The 24269-nt window shown below is 32.4% G+C and overlaps 2 protein-coding genes across 5 annotated transcripts; both read right to left on the reverse strand.

Annotated features, from left to right (window-relative positions):
• Window positions 1–7843: 7843 nt before the first annotated feature.
• Window positions 7844–9679, reverse strand: LOC120186682. 2 transcript variants are annotated; one of them, XM_039190562.1, is made up of 3 exons: window positions 8816–9679; window positions 8022–8724; window positions 7844–7985 (listed from the first exon to the last, which is right to left on the reverse strand). In XM_039190562.1, the coding sequence occupies exons 1-3, from the start codon at window positions 9677–9679 to the stop codon at window positions 7939–7941; spliced, it is 1614 nt and encodes a 537-aa protein (XP_039046493.1). In that variant the 3' UTR covers window positions 7844–7938. The 2 variants fall into 2 exon arrangements, with proteins under 2 accessions (XP_039046493.1, XP_039046492.1); XM_039190561.1 differs by having other exon boundaries at window positions 7854–8724.
• Window positions 9680–17661: 7982 nt separating this feature from the next.
• Window positions 17662–21975, reverse strand: LOC120186689 (protein HOTHEAD-like). Of its 3 annotated transcripts, XM_039190567.1 has the most exons (6): window positions 21823–21975; window positions 21514–21603; window positions 20794–21435; window positions 19924–20321; window positions 18463–18965; window positions 17662–18013 (listed from the first exon to the last, which is right to left on the reverse strand). In XM_039190567.1, the coding sequence occupies exons 2-6, from the start codon at window positions 21596–21598 to the stop codon at window positions 17923–17925; spliced, it is 1719 nt and encodes a 572-aa protein (XP_039046498.1). In that variant the 5' UTR covers window positions 21599–21603; window positions 21823–21975; the 3' UTR covers window positions 17662–17922. The 3 variants fall into 3 exon arrangements, with proteins under 3 accessions (XP_039046498.1, XP_039046497.1, XP_039046496.1); XM_039190566.1 differs by lacking the exon at window positions 21823–21975 and having other exon boundaries at window positions 19924–20318; window positions 21514–21760; XM_039190565.1 differs by lacking the exon at window positions 21823–21975 and having other exon boundaries at window positions 21514–21759.
• Window positions 21976–24269: the final 2294 nt, after the last annotated feature.

The raw sequence follows: 24269 nt of genomic DNA on the forward strand, positions 1-24269 counted from the left end.
TTTTTTTTACATATTTTTTAATAAATAAAAAAAAATATTTTTTCAATCGAATGATATTATGTGTCACTTGTATCACGTGTCATCATTCGATTAGAAGACTAATTTTATTTTAATTCAATATATTTTGATCCTATCTTAACTTCAAAATATTTTAACATAAAAATATTTTGATCCTATTTTAACATATATTTTGATACGTGACATAATTCGGTTGGAGTATTACATTTATTTTTAATTTATTAAAAGTATGACTAAATTGAGAAAATATGTAAATAATAAAGACCAAATGTGTGATTATATCGAAATGTTACGTAACTTAATATGTTAATCGCTAACGTATGTTAACTATTAACGATAGTTAACTTATGGTGAACACATATTAACTAAATAAAAACGAAAGTGATCATATATTATGTTTTTTTTTAAATTAATGAGGAAAAGTGGATAAAGCACAAATATAAATGACCAATTATATAGTTAACCCTTTAAAATTTATAAATGTTAATACTAATATATTAGTATAATTATAAGAATGAATGTATTATAAAATTTTAAATATATTATTTTAAAATTATAAATGAGTAAAATACATAAATAATTTATCGATTAGAGAATACTTTATTATTACATCTCGACTATAAGAAGCTATAAAATAGTCATTTCAATTAAAAAAATTGTGAAAATTTTGACAACATATAATACGACGGTTAATAAAACAAATATAATAACACATTTAATCTATGTTTTTTATATTTAATTTTAATTTATATAATATATTTTATTTTTATATTGGATAAATATAATCGTTTGTATGTATAACTACATAAAGTTAAATTTATGTGTCACATTACATATTTAACTGAATTTTTTTTGTGTAATTTTGATATTTATCCGTTTTGATTAAAAAATCATTACATATCCATTCATAGATAATTCTATTTACACCCTTGATAATCCTGATATTCAAACTCGAGATCTCAAGAAATAATTATAATTATTTTATCACCGATGTTGATTGGTTTGTGTCACCTTTTACTTAAATAAAATGTATGATCAGATAAAAATATCACATTAATCACTCTAATAATTTGAAATTAATCAAAATATATGGTTAAATATACTTAATTACATAAATTTGAAATTTATACTAATCAAAGTATTTTTAAGCAATTAGTTTATTTAATTTTAATATTAAAAAAAATATTTGGACCGTTATAGAACGGCGTCAATGCTTTTGGGCTAGATAATCCCAAAATAACTTTACCAAGCCCAACTTTACGTTAACCAAGACTATGTTTATAGACTCCGAATTTTAACTTTTAAATTGATAATAATAATAATAATAATAAATTCTAATTAGGGTAAAATATACAAATCGTCCCCGGCTATAGGTGTTGTTTTGATAAGTCCTTTGACTATAAAAAGTTACAAAATGATCCCCGACGGTAGGATGTTGCTCTTTTGAGTCCACCGACTATCTGAGATATGATAAAATCCAATCTCAGAATCTCAATCGACTATCATATCTCAGAAAATATATGAACAGTCAACTCATATTGTCGTTGATTTTTAACGGAAAATGACGAGTTTAGAACATAATAAATAGTTGGGTGATCATTTTATAACTTTTAATAGTCGAGGGACTTAACAAATCAACATCCTATAGTCATAGGACTATTTTGTAATTTTTAATAATCGAGTAACTCAACAAAACAATGTCTTATAGTTAGGGGATCATTTGTGTACTTTACCCTTCTAAATATAAATCGTAAAATCTAACTCTCACACACCAACCCGACTTAAGCCCCTTTTTATGTTTGAGCTTTTAACAAGGAACAAAAGCATGCTTGAAACAAAGTTAGGGAATAATGCATGGAGTGATAAACAACGTTACACTGTGTTTTATCAACTCAAAATTTGAATCCTAAAACTAGTAATATTAAAAATAGTAATTTCAGTTTTTCCACGAATCAAGTGACGTTAGTAGTAAAAGAATTATTGTTATTCATCGAGGTCTCGAGTTCTAGTACCAATAATATCAGGGTTGTGAATGTTCAATATCAAATAGTTGAGAGTTATCATTGAACAAATATTATCATATACTTACTCCAGATCAATAAAAAAAAAAGCAAAAGGGTAACTTTTGCCCATGTAGTAGGCCCAATTTATCACTTTCTCTCGTATCATATTTTTGCATCAATTTAACCCTCGAATTTGCTCAATTGCATCATTCTATATCCTACTCTTGACTTAAAACCCTAAACTCTAACTTAAGATTTATAATTTAGGGTTTTAAACTAGGGTGGGATATGAAATGATGCAATTAGAAACTTCAAGGGTTAAATTGATGCGAAAATACGATGGGGACGAAACTGATAAATCGAATCTACTACAGGAGAAAAAATTACCCTTTTAACACTAAAAAAAATAGTAATCACAAATTTTGAATATAGTCTGTAAAACTGAACTCGGCCCTCATAGTGATAAGTACATGATCGGTATTATTAGGCGTTTAGACAAGGAGTGCTCGGCCCTCAACCTCATTTTTGTTTATTACACGTAAGCATGGAGACAAATTGTTTGAGCAGCCCATTGCCCCACACCACCACCCCTATCTGTCCGTCCATCCCACCGCTCATTTTCACATTCTTGACATTTCAGACGACACAACAAAAACACTGCACATGCGACCTCAACTGACACGGCCACCACCCCTCGCCCCACCAAGAGATAAGATAGACAGACAAAGAGAAAAACAATAACATCAGTAAACCCTGTTTAACTGAGATTTGTACGATGATCGATGCATAAAACTCATGGTGTTTTGTCCAATATTGCGTATGTTTTTTTTAATTAAACCTCATTTGTTGTTGCATAAGGTAATGGCACCTCACAGGACCACTTTGAATTTGAAATAAGCAGCGGACTCACTGATTCAATATGGATTTCAGAGCCAGTCAGGTATCAGGAATATTGTGTAGTCGGAATATGCCAAGTTTTGCGTTTCATACTGAATCTCCCATGCATTAATATACACATATATATCACCTCAGCTGCCTACCCCAGTCCACGGACGTACGCAGGAGCTTGTGTTAGAGGATAAATTTGAATTTATAAAATTTCACGGAGCGAACTTGAACTTATAAAATTGTAAGGGGATGAAAATATATTTTCAATAGAAAATATATAAAAAATCTAAAATATACGATAATTTTAAATTTTCAGAGGGCGACACCCCATCGTCCCGCTAGCTATTTCTATTTCAAATTTTGTTGCTTTATCATTATCAAAACTTATATTTTCAGTATCAAATAGTTACATAAATTTCAATTATATTCAGAGTTAAATTAGGTTAAATCTATAAACGAAGATTAAAAAATTATTTCAATAAACACGAACTAACTTACCTCAATGATTAAAATAATCATTGCTATTTTGAGAGGTCACGAGTTCGATCACCAGCAAAAAACTCAAAGTCGTCAAAGAACACAAATTAGCCGTCAAACAATAAAAATATGATTATTCAAAAATAATTTTTTTATTAATAAATCATACAAAAGAAAATTTACAACTCAATCGAAAAACTCTAAAAAAAATAGTAAATACAAACAAACATGATAAAATCATTAGTATTAACATAAAAATGAATATAAATTTAACAACGATGACGTACTGACAATTAATTTTATCACAACTTAAACATAACATGTTTGAGACAAATACTGGGAACATCTATAAATACGAGAAAATCAACCTAAAATTTAAATTAAAAATAAATAAATAAGATAACTAAATAAACGTCAAGATACATTATCAAATATAACCTTTAAAAAATACTACAAATACAAATAGAAAATATATATCGTCTTCATTAAAAATAAATATTTTAATAAATAAAGTAACATAAAAATCTGACTATGTCTGATAAATATTATTATAGATACAAATATTATTATATTAACATACGACAAATATAATAATAAAGAACAATGACATCATTCTTTCAAAAAGTGATATAATATGAGTCTTTCTTGTATCCACAACATCATCATAAATATTAGAACTTGTAACTAAACAACCCTACAGAATTAAAATAATAAATGGTCTCAATTAAATTAGTTTATTAATTGTTGCATTTGACTTTCTTTCTTTATATATATATAGCTATAATTAATTATATTTGCATTTTGAATTTCCCGCCATTGAGTAACACTTTTTCTTTGTTAATTCGAGATAAATACAATGTAATAATTTTTTAAAGATAACAATTAATCATTTGATATCATTCTATAATCTACCTCTAACTTAAAACTCTATATTATAAACCTTAAGTTATAGATTAGGGTATAGGGCTTATTGTTTAAAGGTTGTAGGGTTATGGTTTATGATTTATAATTTGCGGTTTTAAGTTAAGAGTAGGTTACAGAATGATGCAATTGAGCAACTTCGAGGGTTAAATTAATGGGAAAATACGATAAGGACAAAACTGATAAATTGAGTCTACTATAATGGCAAAAGTTATCATTTTGCCTTTTAATTGTAATTGAAGTGATAGAATATATGTACTTTTTTATATCAAAATTGTTTTTTCTTTCTTTAAAAAGGTCAAAAAATCAAAATTAAAGGTCGATGATCAAATATAAAAATATAGGGTAAAGTACACAAATGGTTCGTCAACTATATGATAGTGTTTTATTGAGTCATTTGACTATTAAAAGTTATAAAATGATCCATCAACTATAAGAAGTTGCTTTGTTGAGTCCCTCAACTATGAAAAATTACAAAATGATCACTCGACTATTCATATATGTTCAAAACTCATCATTTTTTGTTAAAAACTTAACAGTAATGTAAGCTGGACGTTAACACATTGACTTAGATATGATAGTTGTTTGAGATTATAAAATCATATTTTAAAATATCTCAGTCAAGGTTAACATTTTAATGGAACAGAACAAGTTTGGAACATAATGAATAATTTGTGACAATTTTGTAACTTTTAATATTCAAGGGACTCGACAAAGAAATTTCCTATAGTCGGATGATCATTTTATAACTTTTAATAATCAAATGACTCAATAAAATAATATTCTATAATCGGGAACCATTTATGTACTTTACCCGAGAAATCAAATAAATAATTCGCTGTAAATTGTTTAAACCATTGATAAAATCAAGTTCTAAAATCGAATTCAAAAAACCTATTTCATTTGTGTTAGAATTTATTTCTTTAGCCTAGGGTTGAGGAAACATTTTTGTATATTTCAATTAAATTTACTGTATAAGTATATAATAATGCAATTCACTGACGGGAGTTGGATTCAAGTGATAAGTAGTTTGATATCGCTTAAGCAATATATCGAGTTCGAGTCTTTGTGCAAAAGTCCTCTGTTAGGAGATTCATCCACCAAAGTCAAATGTACAACGCAAATCAATCTAGACGAAACCTTGAAACTTAAATCACAAGAAAATATAATACAATTCAAATTTACAAAGCCTAACTTATACTGTACATGTATGTAAGAACTGTAGCTTCTCTCTCATATTTAAATTTATTCCTTCCCCTGATGTGATTCCTCTAATCGGTTAGGTTTTCCACTCATTACGAATTTAGTATCCAAATTATTAGTTTTAATTTGTATTAGTATTTAAATTTTTAATTTTATTAAATTATATATAATATTTAATTTTTAATTTATTTTAGTACACCGCGTTAAAAATTTAATACGTTTAGTACCAAAACTATTAGTTTTGGTATGTTTTAGTATCTAGGCTATAACTTTTCTCAAAACTTAAAGTTAAATTTTAAACGCAAATATTAAAATAAATTAAAAATTAAATTTTTTATTGATGGGTACGGAAATGAAAAAAAAACTAAATTTTAGTTATTATTTTAAAAAATAAAATTTAAAAACCAAAATATACCAAAATTAATAATTTAGATACTAAATACGTAATTTATATTTTTTTCCAAAATTTATGGAGATTTTCGTACCACTTGTTCATTCTCTCGCACAGTATTTTTTAGATATTTTCAATATGTCTACCTTGATTAATTTTATTAATAAAACACCTTAAATACAACTAAAAGAGAATAAATAAATAAAAAATTGAATGCATGTATGATACATAGTTTGATTTTGAATAATAAATAAATAAAAAGAATTGTATATTATCTTATTTTTAAATTGAGAATGAAGAAGACTAAAAATTCAAGAATATTTCATATATTGATGAGTAAGTTTTGAAAAAAGAGAAAAACATGAGTAATTTTAATTTATAATTGAATGAATAAATAAGAGAAATGGAAAAAGAGGGTCAAAACTAAACATTTTATGAAATTACAAAAATTAAGGACCCTAATTATAAATACAAAAAAATTGAGAGCACCGAGCGGTTGCTCAAGGTGCTTCCCCCTAGAGCCGACCCTGTGTGTGTATATATATATTTTGTTGCCCTTCCGGTTCTTAAGGTCTCGTATTGACTAATTCAGACCGAGTCGGATCGTACACCTAACTGTGGTGAGTGAGACTTTCGACAAGAATTTTATGCATACATAGATTTGAATTATATATCTACTTAAGTAATATAAAACTATTTATCACTGGTCCATGTATATTTCCGTAACATAAAATCAAAATAATCATAGTGGAATCATATTATTTACTACACTTTATGCTTTTTTACTTTTTCTAAGATTCTTTTCAACTGGCGTTTACGTCGTATAAAGTTAAAGATAAAGTGGAGAAAGAATATAAAAAAGTGGAATCATAGGAACCTAAAATAAGATGCAATCGGTTTTGTTATTATTTAAATAATAAAATCAGTAAAATATTTATCTAAAATATTATTATTTTTATTTAAAATATCATTTTTTAACATTTTCGGTAAAAGTGTCCAATAATAATAAAATCGATAGAAAAAATAACAAAATCGATAACACTTTACTAAATCCGGTAAAACGTCCAATAATAATAAAGTCGCTAGAAATAATAATGTTTATGATAATTTTTTATCGATTTTATTGTTTAAATAATAAGAAAATATGTTGTAATTTGAAGTAGCTAGGGTTATTGTAAAGTGGGGGTTTTGGTGGTTAAAGCAGCAAAGTCTTAGCCGTAGCCTGCATGCATGCTTCAGCTTTGGCTCCACAAATAGTAAAATTAGACGTACGTAGCATGAATCTTCCCACCTAATCCATGCACACCAGCTTTACCACCTCTTCTTTTCTCCTTTCTCTTTTGGATTTTATCCTTTTTCATCTCTCTTCTACAAGCTCAAATTCCAATGAATTGAAAACCAATCCTAGTTTAATGTGTAAATAAGGGATGGATCAAGAGGTGTTGGGACTGCGATTGTAATTCTAGAAATTTTATTTGTTTTATATTTTAAGTATTTTTATATAATTATTTAATTTTGTATCCTTTAAATTTTTAATACAATTTCTTAAATTCACACCATTCGTCATGATAAATTTCTCTCTTTCTCTTAACTCAATGAACTAAGTTTAATAATTCATCTAAAACAACGGGAATGCACTTAACTCCTATAGGATTTAGTACATTCATCTTTGATTAAAATACCTTTTAGCTTTAACGATAGATGTATGTAAGTTTAATCAGATTTAATATTAAATGTATATATTATTTTAACACAACGTACATAAATTCTACCGACATAATCACTTGAACCCAAGATTTTTAGACAGAACAATATTTATTTTAACAATATTGAAATAAGAGAAAAGAAAATAATCTTAAGGTACCCATAGCACAAAGTATATGTTACATTGAAATACTCCAACTTTGGAGAACCTAAATTGTGTAAATCCTTTTAACATACCCTAGAAGTATATACAAAATATATCAAAAAAAGGGGTATAATGGCCATTTCATCCACGTGTATAGTCCCACAAAGACCCCAACGAGTAGCATCTCATCACGTGAATGACGCATGTGATCCTAAAAGGCCAGCCCTTTCCACGTTTCGATTCGACAACCTTTGGAAGTTGAAACCAGGACACCAAAGTCCCAAATCGGTCGCCGTTTCATTTACCAGTGCCTCCAATATTCCCTTCTCGATCTCAGACACGACCCCTTCTGCTTCTTCCGCGTACGCCACCTCACTCTGGAGCTTCGTTTCCGGAAAATCTTTGCTGATCAAGGCATCGATGTCTTCAAGAACGCGGCAATCAGTTCGAGGAAACTCCATGATTTTCGAACACAATGTGTCTATAAGTTGAGACCCATCCATGCTACTAAAATATTCACGTCGACCGAGTCCACTCATAACCCAAGGCTTCGTATTGAAAAACGGCTTCAAAAATTCAATCAAGATTTCATCAATGAGATGGAACAATAATTTTCGGTTGCATCGAAGGGTCAGTTGACCGGGACTGGTTGTTTTATTACAGGCGGTGAAATGTTCGAGGTAGTAAAAAATGGAAAGGTTAAGAGGACGGGAAGGAGAGAACCAAGAAGCTAAGGACAATGGGGTATCTTTTTCTAGCCCTGTACGTCTTAGTATTCTAGCGATGTACTCATGATATTCCGCTGCTTCTTCGCCTGTTGTGGTGGCGCTTGTAGCAGTAGTATCGTCGTTACATCTGTCGCCGATGTTTTCGTGTTGGGGAACGTGCACGTACGTCGCTTCTTGTTTGTTGTACGTTTGGCTCGAACAACTAGATAACTGTGTGCTACGTTTCGGTCTTCCAGCATCCAAGACCTGTAACTCATCCAAACAATAAACTCATAAAGTAAAAAAAAATCCCGTTTTTATTTTCTGAAAATGAATGGTAAAAGTAATATTTGAATACCTGTTTTTGAGGGATTTTCGTGGCCGGAGGAGAAGGATCTTTTTTTACCGGAAAGATGTTGAGGAGATCATTTGACAATGGAGTTTTCTTACATTTCTTGTCTGGAATGTGAATTCTGTTGGCTGTTGAAGGACGAACGAATGGCTCTTCTTGCTTAGGCCTTTTCACTTTCTTACATTTGCTTGTGGCTCTGGGTGGCTGGTGCTGGTGGTTTTCCTGCTCATCTTGTTCCTCTTCAACCGGCAGCAACTTGGGCTTTTGTAAAACTCTGACGGGCTGAGTCTGCATTTTGATCACCGGAACTGTTGCCGCCGGTACTGCTATTGATGGTTTGCCGGAGCTCTTGTACTTGAAATGGCTAACAAGCTCCTCTCTAGCTTGCTCCCTGTTCCGAACCGTGTTGGTAATGTCCGTTCCGACTTTCCTGCCCACACTTGCTTTAACCTGCTTAACTATCTGCCTGGCGTACTGACCGGGGCTCTTGTCGTTCTCGTCTTCGTGATTATGCTCTTTCCTCTTAAGCGCTCTGAGACGAGAGATCATCGACTTCTCGGTTGCACTCATGTTCTCCTTGTTGATCTGAAGCGAGAGCCGGTGGTGAAGATCGACGTTCGACCTCCTCGAAGAAGACGAAATCCTCGGAGTTTCCGGCAACGAACGAGTGCCCCGAATATAACTGTCCAATGACCTCCGATGTCCACTTATTGGCTTCAAATGTGAGGAAAAAGATGGTGAATGGGTTTCAGGAAGAATGTCGAGACCCATAAGCCTAGCAACCAAGGTGGGCGTCTTGGTCCCTGGAGAGCTACTTATCTCTGAATATATGTCTGTTATGTCTCCACTCGTTTTAATTTGAATCCCCATCTGGATTTTGCACACACAAATATACATAAACATTATCATTACCATCATCATTACTCGCTTCTCAAAAACCCACCACCTTGAAAATCAAAACAAAGGGACAGGAACCCGAAAAGTTTAAATAAAATAGCCATTCTTACAGGGATATTCAAATTTTCTTCTTCTTTACTGGTCGATATCAAAGAAGCCGAAGCCGAAGCTGAAGTTGAACTTTCCCCCTTTGATTCCAAATTATTCCTTGGGGCCTCTGTACCTTTGAGAGCCGTGGGGACGAAGGCGCTGCGGGGAGAGATAAAAGATTGGTTCGGCTTGAAACAACCGCCGCCGCCGCTAGTCGGAGTTGAATTTTTAGTTTGGTTTAATGGAAACCGGAAGTGATGAAAATCGAAGAAGTGGAAGACGGCGCTTATGCAACCAGTGGGAGTGGTATCAGCTGCTGCTGCTCTCTCTTGGAGCTGGCTGTGGATGTTTTAGCAGCTCCGCTTCCCCGATACCAGTCCCTTCCCATCTCCGATTCGAGAAAAAGGAAGACGGGGGTTCGATGAAGATAGAAGAGAAAGGAAAGAGATGGGAAAGGGTGTAAAGTTTTAGTATTATTTATATGAAGCTGGTGAAGGAGCGAGAAAAGCGGATCCCTCGAGCATAATAATTAAAACGGTTACTTTTTCATTCAATATATATTATTTTTTAGTTCAATATAAAAATGAGTAAAGTACACAAATGGTCCCCAACTATAGAATGTTGTTTTATTAAGTCCATTGACTATTAAAAGTTACACAATGATCCCTCGATTATAAGACACTTTTTTTAGTCCATCGACTATTAAAAGTTACAAAATGGTCACCCGACTATTCATTGTGTTCCAAACTCATCATTTTCGTTAAAAAGTTAATGACAATTTGAGTTGGACGTTAACTTGTTGACTGAGATATGATATAATTTGATCCCAGAATCTCAAAAAAATATGATATCATAGTCAGCATGTTAATATCCAGCTCAAACTACCATCAATTTTTTAATTGAAAATTACGAGTTTAGAACACAATGAATAGTCGAGTGTCTATTTTGTAAATTTTAATAGTCAGATGACTAAAAAAGGCAATGTCCTATAATCGGGGAGCCATTTTATAACATTTAATATTCAGGGGACCATATGCGTATTGTACCCTATAAAAATTAATATTTAAATACAAAATATTATATTTTTAAAAATAACTCTTAGATATTCAATCATTTTAGTGTTCCAACTCAAAACTTTAATGAATAACATTTTTTAAGATAAATGTTTAACATTTTATTATATTATTATTTTAAGATGAAATAATTACCTTTCATACAAAATTCATCATTTGATAGATGATTTTTTTTATAACCACATGTATATAATATATTGATCGACTAATCCGAATCGAGTATTGTAGAGGCAGAGACGACCCTCTCAATTCAATTTATTTCATTCGTAATCACCAAAATTTGAACTGCAGACGAAGTGGTTGTTGGTATTTGATAGATGCATGACACAATATTTTTTTAAAAAAAATCCTTATTATGCAATAAACTTAAAATTATTTTAAACCCCTAACATCCATAGAATTTAATCTTTAGGGTGTGTTTGGTTGGGGGAATGTGAGATTCCCATGGGAATGGAATCCACATTCCCTCGTTTGGTTGGTCGGGAATGTCATTATCGGTAATCTTACATTATCAATAGTGGATTTTTTGGGGTATATTACCGGGAATGTCTTTACCTCTCTTTCCTTAGGTATTGTTGGATTACCGACGTTTTGGACTAAAATGCCCTTAAATTTTTTTCTTTCAAAAATATATTTATTCTGTCATTGAATAATAAAAATTCTACGAATGTTAAATTATAAATTTATGCTTAAACTATTTTAGATTTACAAAAAAAAAATCTATAATTAAAATCTATAATTATAAATTTATGCTTAAACTATTTTCCAACTTGTTAAAAAACAAATATATAATAAGGATAATTTTGTCAAATATACATTTCAATAATATTGTATTCTTTTAATTAAACACAGTAATCTTACATTCTTGTTGAATCAACCAAACACAAAATACAACATTACCAGTAATACTATTCCCTGATAATCTTTTATTTCCACTGATAATCTTTTATTTCAACTAGTAATTTTTTATTCCTATTAGTAATTTTACATTCCGTGAACCAAACGTATGTTAGTTGTATATAATTTTTTGGAAATGAGTTTGACTGAGTCTTTAGTACAGTGAGTGGGCTGTATAAAAATGGTGGAAGGTGATAAGATGACGCACTTGCCTTTCTTTCTTTCTTTCTCTCTCTCTCTCTCTCACCATTTGGACATAGAAACAAGAAAGCTCTCACTCTCAAGCTCGATTTACAAAGTGATTACCCTTTGTATTTTGAAATATCAGGTGCTTTATTTTATTATTGTCCCTGCAGGTGCAATCTGATCTACCCATGCCCAGCAGTTATGGTCATTAACATGACCTTTTTACTTTTTATCCCTTTCCGATTTCCTTTTCTATCCCCCACGTCACTTTCGAGATGCCACCCCATAAGTTCAGTTTATCGAATATGAACTATTCATCCTTTCTGATTCGAACAGAGAACTGAGGTCGATGAAGAAAACTATAGTTAACAAATGTGTTTTTATATTGCGTAGAGTAAGGGAATGTGGAGAGGGAAGAAGAAGGAAGAAAAGGTCCTTTTTTTTACAATTGTGGGGTTTATAGTACATGGTTATGTTGGATGATTTAAATAAGACGAAATAAATTGTGAGTTACTCGAGATCGATTTAGTCAAAGTTCGATAAATACTTGACTCAAGCTCGAGCTTGACTCGAGTGTTTAACGAGTCGAAACGAGCTACTTGATACTAGACTCGAAAAGTTCACGAGTAACTCGAATATATAATATATTAAGATTTTATTATTTTTAAAAATAAATTATTAATAATATTAACATTTATGTTTTGATTTAAAAAACAATATAAAATTTTAATTTATTTAAGGTTCATATTCGAGTTAAATTTAAGATTCTTTTTACAATTGTGGGGTTTATAGTGCATGGTTATGTCTATGGCTGTAAATGAGATTAGATCGATCGTGAGCTACTTGAGATCAACTCAGTCAAAGTTCGATAAATACTCGACTCAAGCTCGAGCTACTTGATACTCGACTCGAAAAGCTCACGAGTAACTCGAAAATATAATATATTAAGATTTTATTATTTTTAAAAATAAACTATAAATAATATTAACATTTATGTGTTGATTTAAAAAAACAATATAAAATTTTAATGTATTTAAGGTTCAGATTCGAGCTAAATTTAAGATTCTTTTTACAATTGTGGGGTTTATAGTGCATGGTTATGTCTATGGCCGTAAATGAGACTAGATCGATCGTGAGCTACTCGAGATCGACTCAGTCAAAGTTCGATAAATACTCGACTCAAGCTCGAGCTTGACTCGAGTGTTTAACGAGTCGAAACGAGCTACTTGATACTAGACTCGAAAAGTTCACGAGTAACTCGAATATATAATATATTAAGATTTTATTATTTTTAAAAATAAATTATTAATAATATTAACATTTATGTGTTGATTTAAAAAACAATATAAAATTTTAATTTATTTAAGGTTCATATTCGAGTTAAATTTAAGATTCTTTTTACAATTGTGGGGTTTATAGTGCATGGTTATGTCTATGGCTGTAAATGAGATTAGATCGATCGTGAGCTACTTGAGATCAACTCAGTCAAAGTTCGATAAATACTCGACTCAAGCTCGAGCTACTTGATACTCGACTCGAAAAGCTCACGAGTAACTCGAAAATATAATATATTAAGATTTTATTATTTTTAAAAATAAACTATTAATATTATTAACATTTATGTGTTGATTTAAAAAAACAATATAAAATTTTAATGTATATAAGGTTCATATTCGAGTTAAATTTAAGATTGTTTTTACAATTGTGGGGTTTATAGTGCATGGTTATGTCTATGGCTGTAAATGAGACTAGATCGATCGTGAGTTACTCGAGATCGACTCAGTCAAAGTTCGATAAATACTCGATTCAAGCTCGAGCTTGACTCGAGTGCTTAACGAGTCGAAACGAGCTACTTGATACTCAACTCGAAAAGCTCACGAGTAACTCGAAAATATAATATATTAAGATTTTATTATTTTTAAAAATAAACTATTAATAATATTAATATTTATGTGTTGATTTAAAAAAAACAATATAAAATTTTAATGTATTTAAGGTTTATATTCGAGTTAAATTTAAGATTGTTTTTACAATTGTGGGGTTTATAGTGCATGGTTATGTCTATGGCTGTAAATGAGACTAGATCGATCGTGAGCTACTCGAGATCGACTCAGTCAAAGTTCAATAAATACTCGACTCAAGCTCGAGCTTGACTCGAGTGCTTAACGAGTCGAAACGAGCTACTTGATACTAGACTCGAAAAGTTCACGAGTAACTCGAAAATATAATATATTAAGATTTTATTTTTTTTAAAAATAAATTATTAATAATATTAACATTTATGTGTTGATTTAAAAAAAAACAATATAAGATTTTCATGTATTTAAGGTTCAAATTCGAGTTAAATTTAAGATTCTTTTTCATTTCGAGTTTTTTCGAGCTTCAATATATAGTTTTGAGTTCGAGTCAAGCTTGAAAATTTTAGACTCGCAAGTTTTCATATAGAGTCGAGTTTCATTTCAGAATTTTTGAGTCGAATCGAGCTCAACAATATTCAAGCTTGATCCGACTCATTTACACCCTAGTTATGTCTAATGATGTTAAGTATAAGTCTGTTACGATTGTTTATAGGTTGATAGGTTAAATAAATTTAGTAGTCAGATTTTTATATTTCACACCTGTAAGTTATTTAGACCTATCACTAGCTTTGTCTTGTGCAATGTAAATGATTTCAAATATTATCGATGGGCTTAAGGGTAAATTACACATGTAATACTTAAACTATTTGTTTCGATTTGTTTTAATATCTAATTTTTTTCTAAAATCACACATAACATTTAGTTTTCATTTCATTTTAGTACCTCCACCTTTGAAAAACTTAACGCGTTTAGTCAAGGCCGACTCTAAGGGGGAGCACACTGAGCAATCGCTCAAGCCCCCAATTTTTTATTTATAATTAGGGCCCCTAATTTTTATAATTTCATAAAAATTTTAGTTTTTAACCATCCTTTTCCATTTCTCTTATTGGTTCATTCAATTTTGAATTAAACTTAACCAATTTTTAATATTTATAATAGGGCCCCTAATTTTTATATTTTCATAAATGATTAGCTTTTGACCATCTTTTTCCATTTCTCTTATTCATTAATTTAATTTTGAATTAAATTTAATCATGTTTTCCTCTTTTTTCAAATCTTTCTCTTCAAGTTATGAAATATTCTTGAATTTTTAGTCTTCTTCAATCTCAATCTAACAACAAAATAATTACAATTCTTTTTTATTTATGTATTATTCAAAATCAAGCTATTATCGTACATGCATTCAATTTTTTATATTTATTTTCTTTTAGTTGTATTTAAGGTGTTTTAATTTCTTAATAACATAACAAAATAATATATTTTCACAAAATTTAATCATTTTTCTATGATTTATTTATGTAATATTGAATTAATTATTCAAAGTAATGAAATATATTTTCATTTTATAAAGACATATTTTTGAGTTTTCGCTCAGGGCCCCGACAACGTCTGAGACGGCTCTGCATTTAGTACATAAACTATCAGTTTTGGTATGTTTTAGTACCTAAACTTTTATTTTTTTTTCTCAAAACTTAACGTTAAATTTGAACGGGTACTAAAACGAAACAAAAACTAGAGGTTTTAACGGCGGGTACTAAAATGAAACAAAAGCTAAACTTTAGGTATAATTTTGAAAAAATTGAAAGTTAAATTACTAAAAAGGACCAAAACTGATAATTTAGGTACGAAATACGTAATTTACCCTACTATCAATTGAGCTAAATTCAATGAAAGATCACAGAGAGAGTAGGAGAGGAGGAAAACGAAAGCACTGTTACTTACAGTTAAAGGTGAAGCTTCTAATGGGAATAAAGCAAATTCTCAATGGTAACAAGGGAGAGACACTGTCAAACAGGTAAGAAATTAATGGCGAAAGTGATACCCCAAAACTTAAGGGCTGACTGACCCACAGCTTGCCTCAAAATCACCAATACAGTCCTTCTCTAGTCTTTCAATTCATAAATGACCAATTCATTTCTTGACCTACCCCTTGTTAAAGCTCACAGTTCTTACACACTGATATGGCCAGACATTCAAATCCACCCCGGCTCTGACTATTTCAGTATCCGGAAGGGTATGATTAAATTCCGAATCGAGTCAAATCGGATCGAATTTTATTTTTGAAGAACATGCTGCTTCGGCATTTATTTTCCACCTAATGCATGTAGGTGAAATCAATTGCATAACTATAGCATATACCAGTAGTTTAATATTATAAAGGAGATGTAACTAAAATTTATGAGATATTGAATGAAAAATATAGCGCCGCCCAGGATATCGAGGGCGTAAGCACATTGCTGAATCTCGTTAAAATTCTTGTGTTCTTTTCGTTTTCTGTACCCGATTATTCAACAACTTTCAACGTGTCTTTCAATAGACTTGAAGAAGGAGAAATCCCCACAAAAGGATGTTTCCCAAACTTTTCCAGCACATCATTCATGAACAAACTATGCACTTTGTGGGCCACCTAGACTTCTGGTCCCTCCCTGCAAGAGTAGCCTTCACAAAAATTCCAAGATGACCAGACTGCGTGCTTTAAGGTATGGCTTACCAGCAATTGGTATTGTACTAGTACTAATAGTCTTAAGTACTATTATGTATAGAAAACGCCAAAGTAAAAGCACAACTCTACCGGTTAAAGATGATTTATCGTCTTGGAAAACAATGACAAGAGTTTCACATGGTCAACTTTCACAAGCAACCGATGGATTCGACGAAAGCAGCACGCTCGGTTTCCGGAGTTTCGGATGCTTATACAAAGGGAGGCTTTCCGATGGAACAGAAGTTGCAGTAAAAGTATTCAATTTGCAGACAGAAAGAGCTTTCAGGAGTTTCGACATCAAATGTGAAGCCATGCGCAATACGGTTCATCGCAACCTTCCTAATGGAAGTCTCGAGAGCTGGTTACATTCCAAAAATCGTTCCCTCGACTTCTTACAAAGGGTCGACGTAATGATTGATGTTGCAGCAGCTCTAGAGCATCTCCACACCAGACATTCAACACCTATAATCCATTGCGACGTAAAACCGACTAACATTCTACTCGACGGCGACATGGTTGCACATGTGGGGATTTTGGCATTACCAAATTGTTGGGAGAAGGTGATGTGATGAACCAAACCATGATTCTTGCAACTATTGGTTACACGGCACCAGGTGAACTGATGATTGCATTCTATATTTTTGTTTCATGTGTATGCATATACATACATACATGCATACATATATAGCAGGATTAATGATGTTCTAATTATGCTTGAAATCTTTTCTTTAAAATGTGACGTCTACAGTTTCGGGATATGAAAACTTTTATAAGAAAAAGGCCAACTGATGAATTTTTTGCACAAGCAATAACTATAAGACATTGAATCAGAAGATTATTGTCTAAAGAATGTTGGATACTACAGATTTTGATTTATTAAGAAGAGATGACGAATATTTTGTTGTTAAAGCAAATTGAATTTCGTCCATCATGGATTTAGCTTTGGATTGTTCAGCTGAATTACCAGAAGAGAGAAAAGAGATGAAAGATGTTGTCATTGAGCTGAAGAAAATCAAACAAAGGTTTCTCAATATCATCCAACAGGTTTAATAAGCACGAATCGAATGACCTCGGTGGTAAATAAATTATTGTTATTCCTTGAAGTCCCGGGTCCTAACACCAAGAATACCAATAATGTGAGCTTCAATGTAAAAAGGTAAAAAATATCAATATCAAATTATTGTTATTCCTTTATTATATTTGGCAGGAAAGGAATAACATGTTCTGCAGATTCAGCTTGATGTTAGACTGAGATTAACAACGTGACGTTTCTTAAACACTATTAAATTTTATTTTTATTTTTGATTTTCCATTATTATTTTTTTCTAACAACGTACATCACTTTGTCTTATTTTTATATGACAAATAAACCAACAGCCAACCAATCCACTTATGTTAGGGTTTAAGAGCTCAGAGCTCATCCGAGTTCATGGTGTGAACATACGATGTGGGATGAACTTCTCTAATTCCCCTTTCTTTCTGAATTCTTACTCCCATGGCTCTGCATAAAAAACAATCAAAGAAAAAATTAAATAAAACACAATGGATATCATTAAATTATATTTAAATGATAGTTTTAATGTCGTATAATAGGGTAAAGTATATAAATGATCCCTCGACTTTAACATATTGTTTTGTTAAGTCTCTCGAATATTAAAAGTTACAAAATGATCATTCGACTATTCATTAACAATATTCTGAGCGGAATGTTAACTTGTTAGTTCTGATATAATAAAATTTGACCACAAAATTGCAATCGATTATCATATATTAGTTATCGTGTTAACGTCCAAGTTAGACAAACGTCAATTGTTTAACAGGAAAGGACGAGTTTAGAACCTATTGAATAGTCGGGTGATCATTTTGTAACTTTTAATAGTTAAATGACTTAATAAAACAGTACTCTATAGTTGGGGGACTATTTGTGTACTTTACCCCGTATAATATTACCTTCCGAGCATCATAATGGTAGCTTGAGGATTAGTTCCAGGCGTGAAATTAAAGGTGGAAGCATCGACAACCCTAAGTCCATCAACGCCGAGCACCTTGTAATCGTGATCCAACACCTTACCAACACTGCAGCCTCCATGATGATGCCAAAACGACATCACAGTGTCATTGCAGAATTGTTCCAAAGACTTTGCAGTGTCAAGGCTTCGAGGTCTCAGGTTAAAGGGGACCAGCGCCACCAGGTCCACCAGAAGCTGCGTCGGGATCAGTCGAAAACGGAAGTCCGAGAAGGATTCGGAACTCGCGACGTCAATCACGGTCTGCATGCCTCGCACACACATTTCCAGGTCCTCCGGTTCTTTGAAGTAGTTAAACCTCACTTTGGGGGTCTCGGTCGGATCCGTGCTCCGGAGCTCGACGTAGCCGGTCGACAGTGGACGAGCGACTTTATGAAGGATAACGCCACCCTTGAGTCTCGTGTCAAAGAAAGAGCTGATGTTGGTCTTCGTCCCGTCATGCACATGCAACAACCATGGCTGGTGTTAAAAATCATACCAAATTGTATACACAGACATATGTAGAATTTTATGATGAACTTATAAAATTTCAGGATAAAAACATATTATAAATAAAAATATATAATTTTTTAAAATTCATGATAAATCAAAAACAATTATCTAAGGACGAAGTCAGAATTAAACTACGAGGCAACCAAATTATCTAACTTTGGAACAAATAAGGTCTAAAAAATAATTAAACCATAAAATTAAGAGATTAAGGGTTTAGTTTGACAAATTTAAAAACTTAAAGATCTTAAAAAAGTAATTAAATAAGACAAATTTAGGGTCAAACTTTAACTTCATTATTTTTAAAACTTACAGTGTTCTAAAAAGTAATTATATCAAAAAATTATGAGAGGGATAAAGCCTTAATTGCAATAGTTTTAGAACTACTAATGACCAAAATGGTAATTATACCATTAAAGGAGGGATCATTGCCCCTCCCACCTATAATATAGTTCTGTCCTTGTGACTATCTATCTGTGTTTCGGTCCATCCCTTGTAATAAAAAATATGTAGCCTCCACTTAAATTTGTTTTGATCCGAAAATTATGCATCTTTTATTATATCCGACTTGAAAATTATACATCTTTCGCCTGACCTTAATTTTTAGAGTATAAGTCTGACCTGACCCGCCTTGATATAAAACGAGGGCTTAATTAAAAAAAATAAACTTTTTAAATTACTATCTCCAGATCAAGTCAGGTTAGGTCGGAGGTTTTCACCCTCTACTCGAACTCGACCCGATCTCACTTCCTTAAAGAATCTGACTCGATCACACCTGAATCCGATTTCTTTAAAAAAAATTATGACTATCAGATCGGATTGAGTCAGAATGTGTAAGTTTCAAGTTAAATTGTCATCTCTTTATACGCATAGATATGGAATAGAAGGTAAAAACCTGGTTTAAGAAGTGGAGGATGAAGTCAGGAATCCAGCCGATAGAAGGAAGCAAATTGAATCCACTGCCTGCTTCGATATAATTAGTAGGCAGGTATATGCCCACAACCGAGAGGAGTGAGACCTCAACAGGCTCAGGGGAAGGAACAAAAAGAAAGTTCAATGGATTGTCGCCAAGGCCTTGGCCAACCATGGGCTGGTCCAGCACCACCTCGATGCCAAGTGCCTCTAGTTGATCGGCTGGTCCGATTCCGCTCAGCATCAACAGCTGTGGGCTCCCGATGGCACCTGCTGATATGATTACTTCGCCCTTGGTGTTCTTTGTTAAAAGTGCTGTGTGTTTTACTCCCGATTCATCCTCGAAGATCACCCCCTCAGCTTTTGGTCGTGATCCAGCTGCTAAAAATCACTTAGAATGGTTTATGGATCATCCAATAGAGTGATTTCATATTGATGGAACACTGAGGATTGTTGGTTGAACTCATTTTCCTCTAGATTATGAGTTGATTTTCATGGGGTTTAAAGAAATCTTAAGAAAATCTAAAATGATTGAATGATACTTGATGATGAGACAAGTTTATTGTCGTCCAGAGTGATTAGTGAAGACATCAAAGAATGAAAGATTTGACGACGACGTATGTGGATGAAATAATTGTTTAAAAAATTGTTGGAAAGATGACAATGCATATAGACAAGTTTAGTATCTAAACTTGTTTTTTTTTAAATTTAGCGTTAAGTTTTTAAATATTAATATGAAACAAAAAATTAAATGTTATGTATAATTTTGAAACAATCGAAAGTTTAAGTACTAAAATTGATAGTTTAGGTACTAAACACTTAGTTTACCCAATATAATATGATATAAACTTACTTTCTTGTGTAAAAATGATCTTGTGCGCTGTGGCATGCAAGTAAACCTTGATATTCTTTGGGTCAGCATACTCAAGCAAGTCGGCTGCACTGTGTCTATGATCATCCATATCAAAAATGGTTGAGCCAATCTTGGTCCCATTTACATGGCTGTGCGTAACTCCGTTGAAAGGTAAAACCCCAGATTCAAGCAACCCATCCCTCACTGCAGCTTGCCACTCCGATACAGGTGCCTCGAATACTATCTTCTTTTCGACCCACCGATACGAATCATTTACCAGAGCTTCATCCAAGCCAGAGTTCTTTACGAACTCCAAGTCGGCATGCGAATAAAATCCCGCGTTGATGACGGAGCCGCCACCGAGCGCACGTGCTCGGTGGCTGTATACTCCGTCCTCCGTAACAAATATTTCGGTAAACGAATCGGGAAAGGTGTCTAAGATATTGAGCACGAAGTTGCCTTTGTCCGTCTTCTCAGGCTTGCCATAGGGAGACCCTCCCCTTTCTAAGACTAAAACATCGGCCGTCTCCGACAGAGTCGCGGCCAACGGACAGCCGGCGACTCCTCCCCCGACTACGATGTAGTCGTGATACGAGACCTCCGGAGCCGTGCTTGCTTCTTGCACAAAACTGTAATGCGGAGCTGCAAGATCATAAATATAGTTATAACAAAATCCGAACATGAATCATAAAACAGAAATATCGAATAAAAAATTTAGACCTGTCTCTGCATGACAAAAGTAGGGTTCCAAAGTGAAAGCAGCAACAACGAAAGCCTGGAGAAACCACCATAATCCCATATCCATGGCGTCTTTCATGATTAGTTTGTCCATGCATTACCAAGACGTAATGAAGAATTAGGTTTGAAACACATGCACAAGCATATAGAGATAGCTAGAGAGACACGTATGTTGGAGCATGTCTTTATGATTTTACTATATCTATGCATGCACAAAACATATATGTAAACAGCAGAGTAGGTTTAAGTAAGAAGGAATTTGAAATAGCAAGGACTAAAGAAAGATTTTACCTAAAGGGAGCACGGTGGTGATATTGCGCGGTGGGTTTAGGGATGGGTTAGTTGAAGGAGAAGAAGCGTTGATAAAGGGTGGTGTGGAATCTGTGGATAGCTTGGGAACAGAGGGTGTGGCCGGTGATCATCCAAGTGTCCGAGAATGACGACGGTTTCAAAGTTTCTGGATTCGTGGATGAGGAAGCTCGGGTGAAGATAGTGACGGATGAAGTGAGATGATTGTCTTTCCCCTTCTCACGTTCTCTTTAGTTTAAGTATTGATAGAAATATTAAATTCGTTAAATTTTTAACGACGAAATATTAAAATGAAACAAAAGTTAAATATTATATATGATTTAGAAAAAAAATTAAAAAAATTATATATTAAAACATATCAAAACTAATAGTTTAAAATTAAACGTAAAATTTACCTATATACTGAATTATTTAAAGAAGACTTACAATCGTAAATGGCATTACATGCATAACAAAAAGCCAAAGACGCTAAGTAAATATAAACCAAAGAACTTGCAACTTGTTCGACGGGGCTCTGTCGCAAGAAAGCTACCTCCCTTGCAAAAAAATACATTACTTCTCAATCAAGGATCGACTAGGATAGGACGGTTGGATAGTCATCCCTTAAAAATTTAAAATTATCATAAATTTTAAATTTTTTTATGTATTTTCTATTGGAAATATGTTTCGTGTCCCTAAAATTTTATAAATTTAAATTAACTCCTAAAATTATAAAAATTCAAGGTCACCCTTAACCTAAAATTCTACGAACATCCCGTTGTCGATATATGCCAACGAATGTGACGTTCTTGGAAGATTTGCATGTGGAACAGTTCAAACACAGTGGCAAAACGGCCAACCATGAAAGCCATGCATCTTAGACCACAAATAATGTTGTTCCTTTTCTAACAAGTAATCTCAAAATTGTAGTTAAAATTGGACAACAAAATTAGAAGAAGAAATTGATAAAAATAACATTGTGCTTCGTCATTCTGATGATAAAAGGATCAATTTTATTTCATCTCGTGAAGAAATATAAAATGAACAAATAAATTATAAAGAAAAATCAGAAACACATAATTATGCTAAGAGATACGAGTGGGACACTCATCTACGTCTTTTTACAGGTATGTATGATTGTATTTTTTTTTGGCAAAAGGGCAATATGGATTGACGCGCATCATTTTTCGTGTCAAAATAATTTTTTTCTTCTTAATTAATAAACAAAGAAAATTTAACATAGTAAAAGAGAAGTAAGGGTCGATCCCACAGAGACTAAGGAAACTTCCTGATTTAGTCGTACTTTGTTTAATCTCTGAGCCAAGAAGTGGATGGAGTAGAATTTGAGTAAAGGTAGAGATTTATAGATGAAGAGAAATAAAATAGAAGAAAGAAAAATAAAACGATTTCAAAGAAGATTAAAAAGAAATTAAAACCAACCTTAGGCTTTCACTTTGAGTCAATTTCCTTTGGATCATCGAATTAGATTTTCCTTTCAAAATTCACGTCGGTTACTTTGTCTACAAGGACAATCCTCGTGACTCTTCTTTGTATACTGAATACCCAAAGCAATCTTTGATTCTAGCTTCGGAAATTGATCTTATCAATGTCAATTTTCGTAGATCAATAACCGTTTAAGTTCGTGAAGATCGACTCGGATTGTTGTTTCAATAACTACTAATTCCGATCTCAATTCCCTCTTAGCAAGACAATCTTACCAAGTGTGTTCCCAAGAATTCGAATGTGATTTTAATAAGTCGATCATTCCTCCCACACATTTAATCGCAACAACATCTTGACCAAAATCAATATTTGATTTTAAAAACTATTTTGATTTTGAAAATAAGCATAGAGGTTAAGAGAGATATTTCGAAGTTATTCAAGTGTTTTTCAATTCTCATATTGGAATTGAATCATCGCTTTAACCCTCGACTTGAAAGAAAATTAAAGAAAACGAAAATAAAAGATTTTTTATTAAAACTAAAGAAAGGACGATTCAATTAGGCTTACCCGTATTTATAACCTTCTAAAAATCCTAAAAAAAGAAAATAATAATTCCTAAAAACAATAGATAATTCTTAAAATATTTAAACTAAAATCCTAAAAACATAAGTTTAACTTAAATTTAAATTTAAAAAACACGGAAAACTCATTCGTCATTCTAGAAACGTTGACAGATGTATCATGTCCAGAGTTATACCCACCAATCCGACCATGTAACCAATGTGTTGATCATGGGGGCAGGACCAATCGGTCTCGTCACATTGCTGGCGGCTCGGGCTTTCGGGACACCTAGAATTGTCATTGTGGATGTGGATGAACATCGACTATCTGTTGCTAAGGGTCTCGGTGCCGACGGAGTTGTTAAAGTTTCGACTAATATGCAGGACATACCCGAAGAAGTTGAAAGAATAGTTAAAGTGATGGGAACAGCAGTGCATGCAAGCTGT

Source organism: Hibiscus syriacus, unplaced genomic scaffold (assembly GCF_006381635.1).
Source record: "Hibiscus syriacus cultivar Baekdansim isolate YM2019G1 unplaced genomic scaffold, ASM638163v2 tig00113719_pilon, whole genome shotgun sequence".
Lineage (NCBI taxonomy): Eukaryota > Viridiplantae > Streptophyta > Magnoliopsida > Malvales > Malvaceae > Hibiscus > Hibiscus syriacus.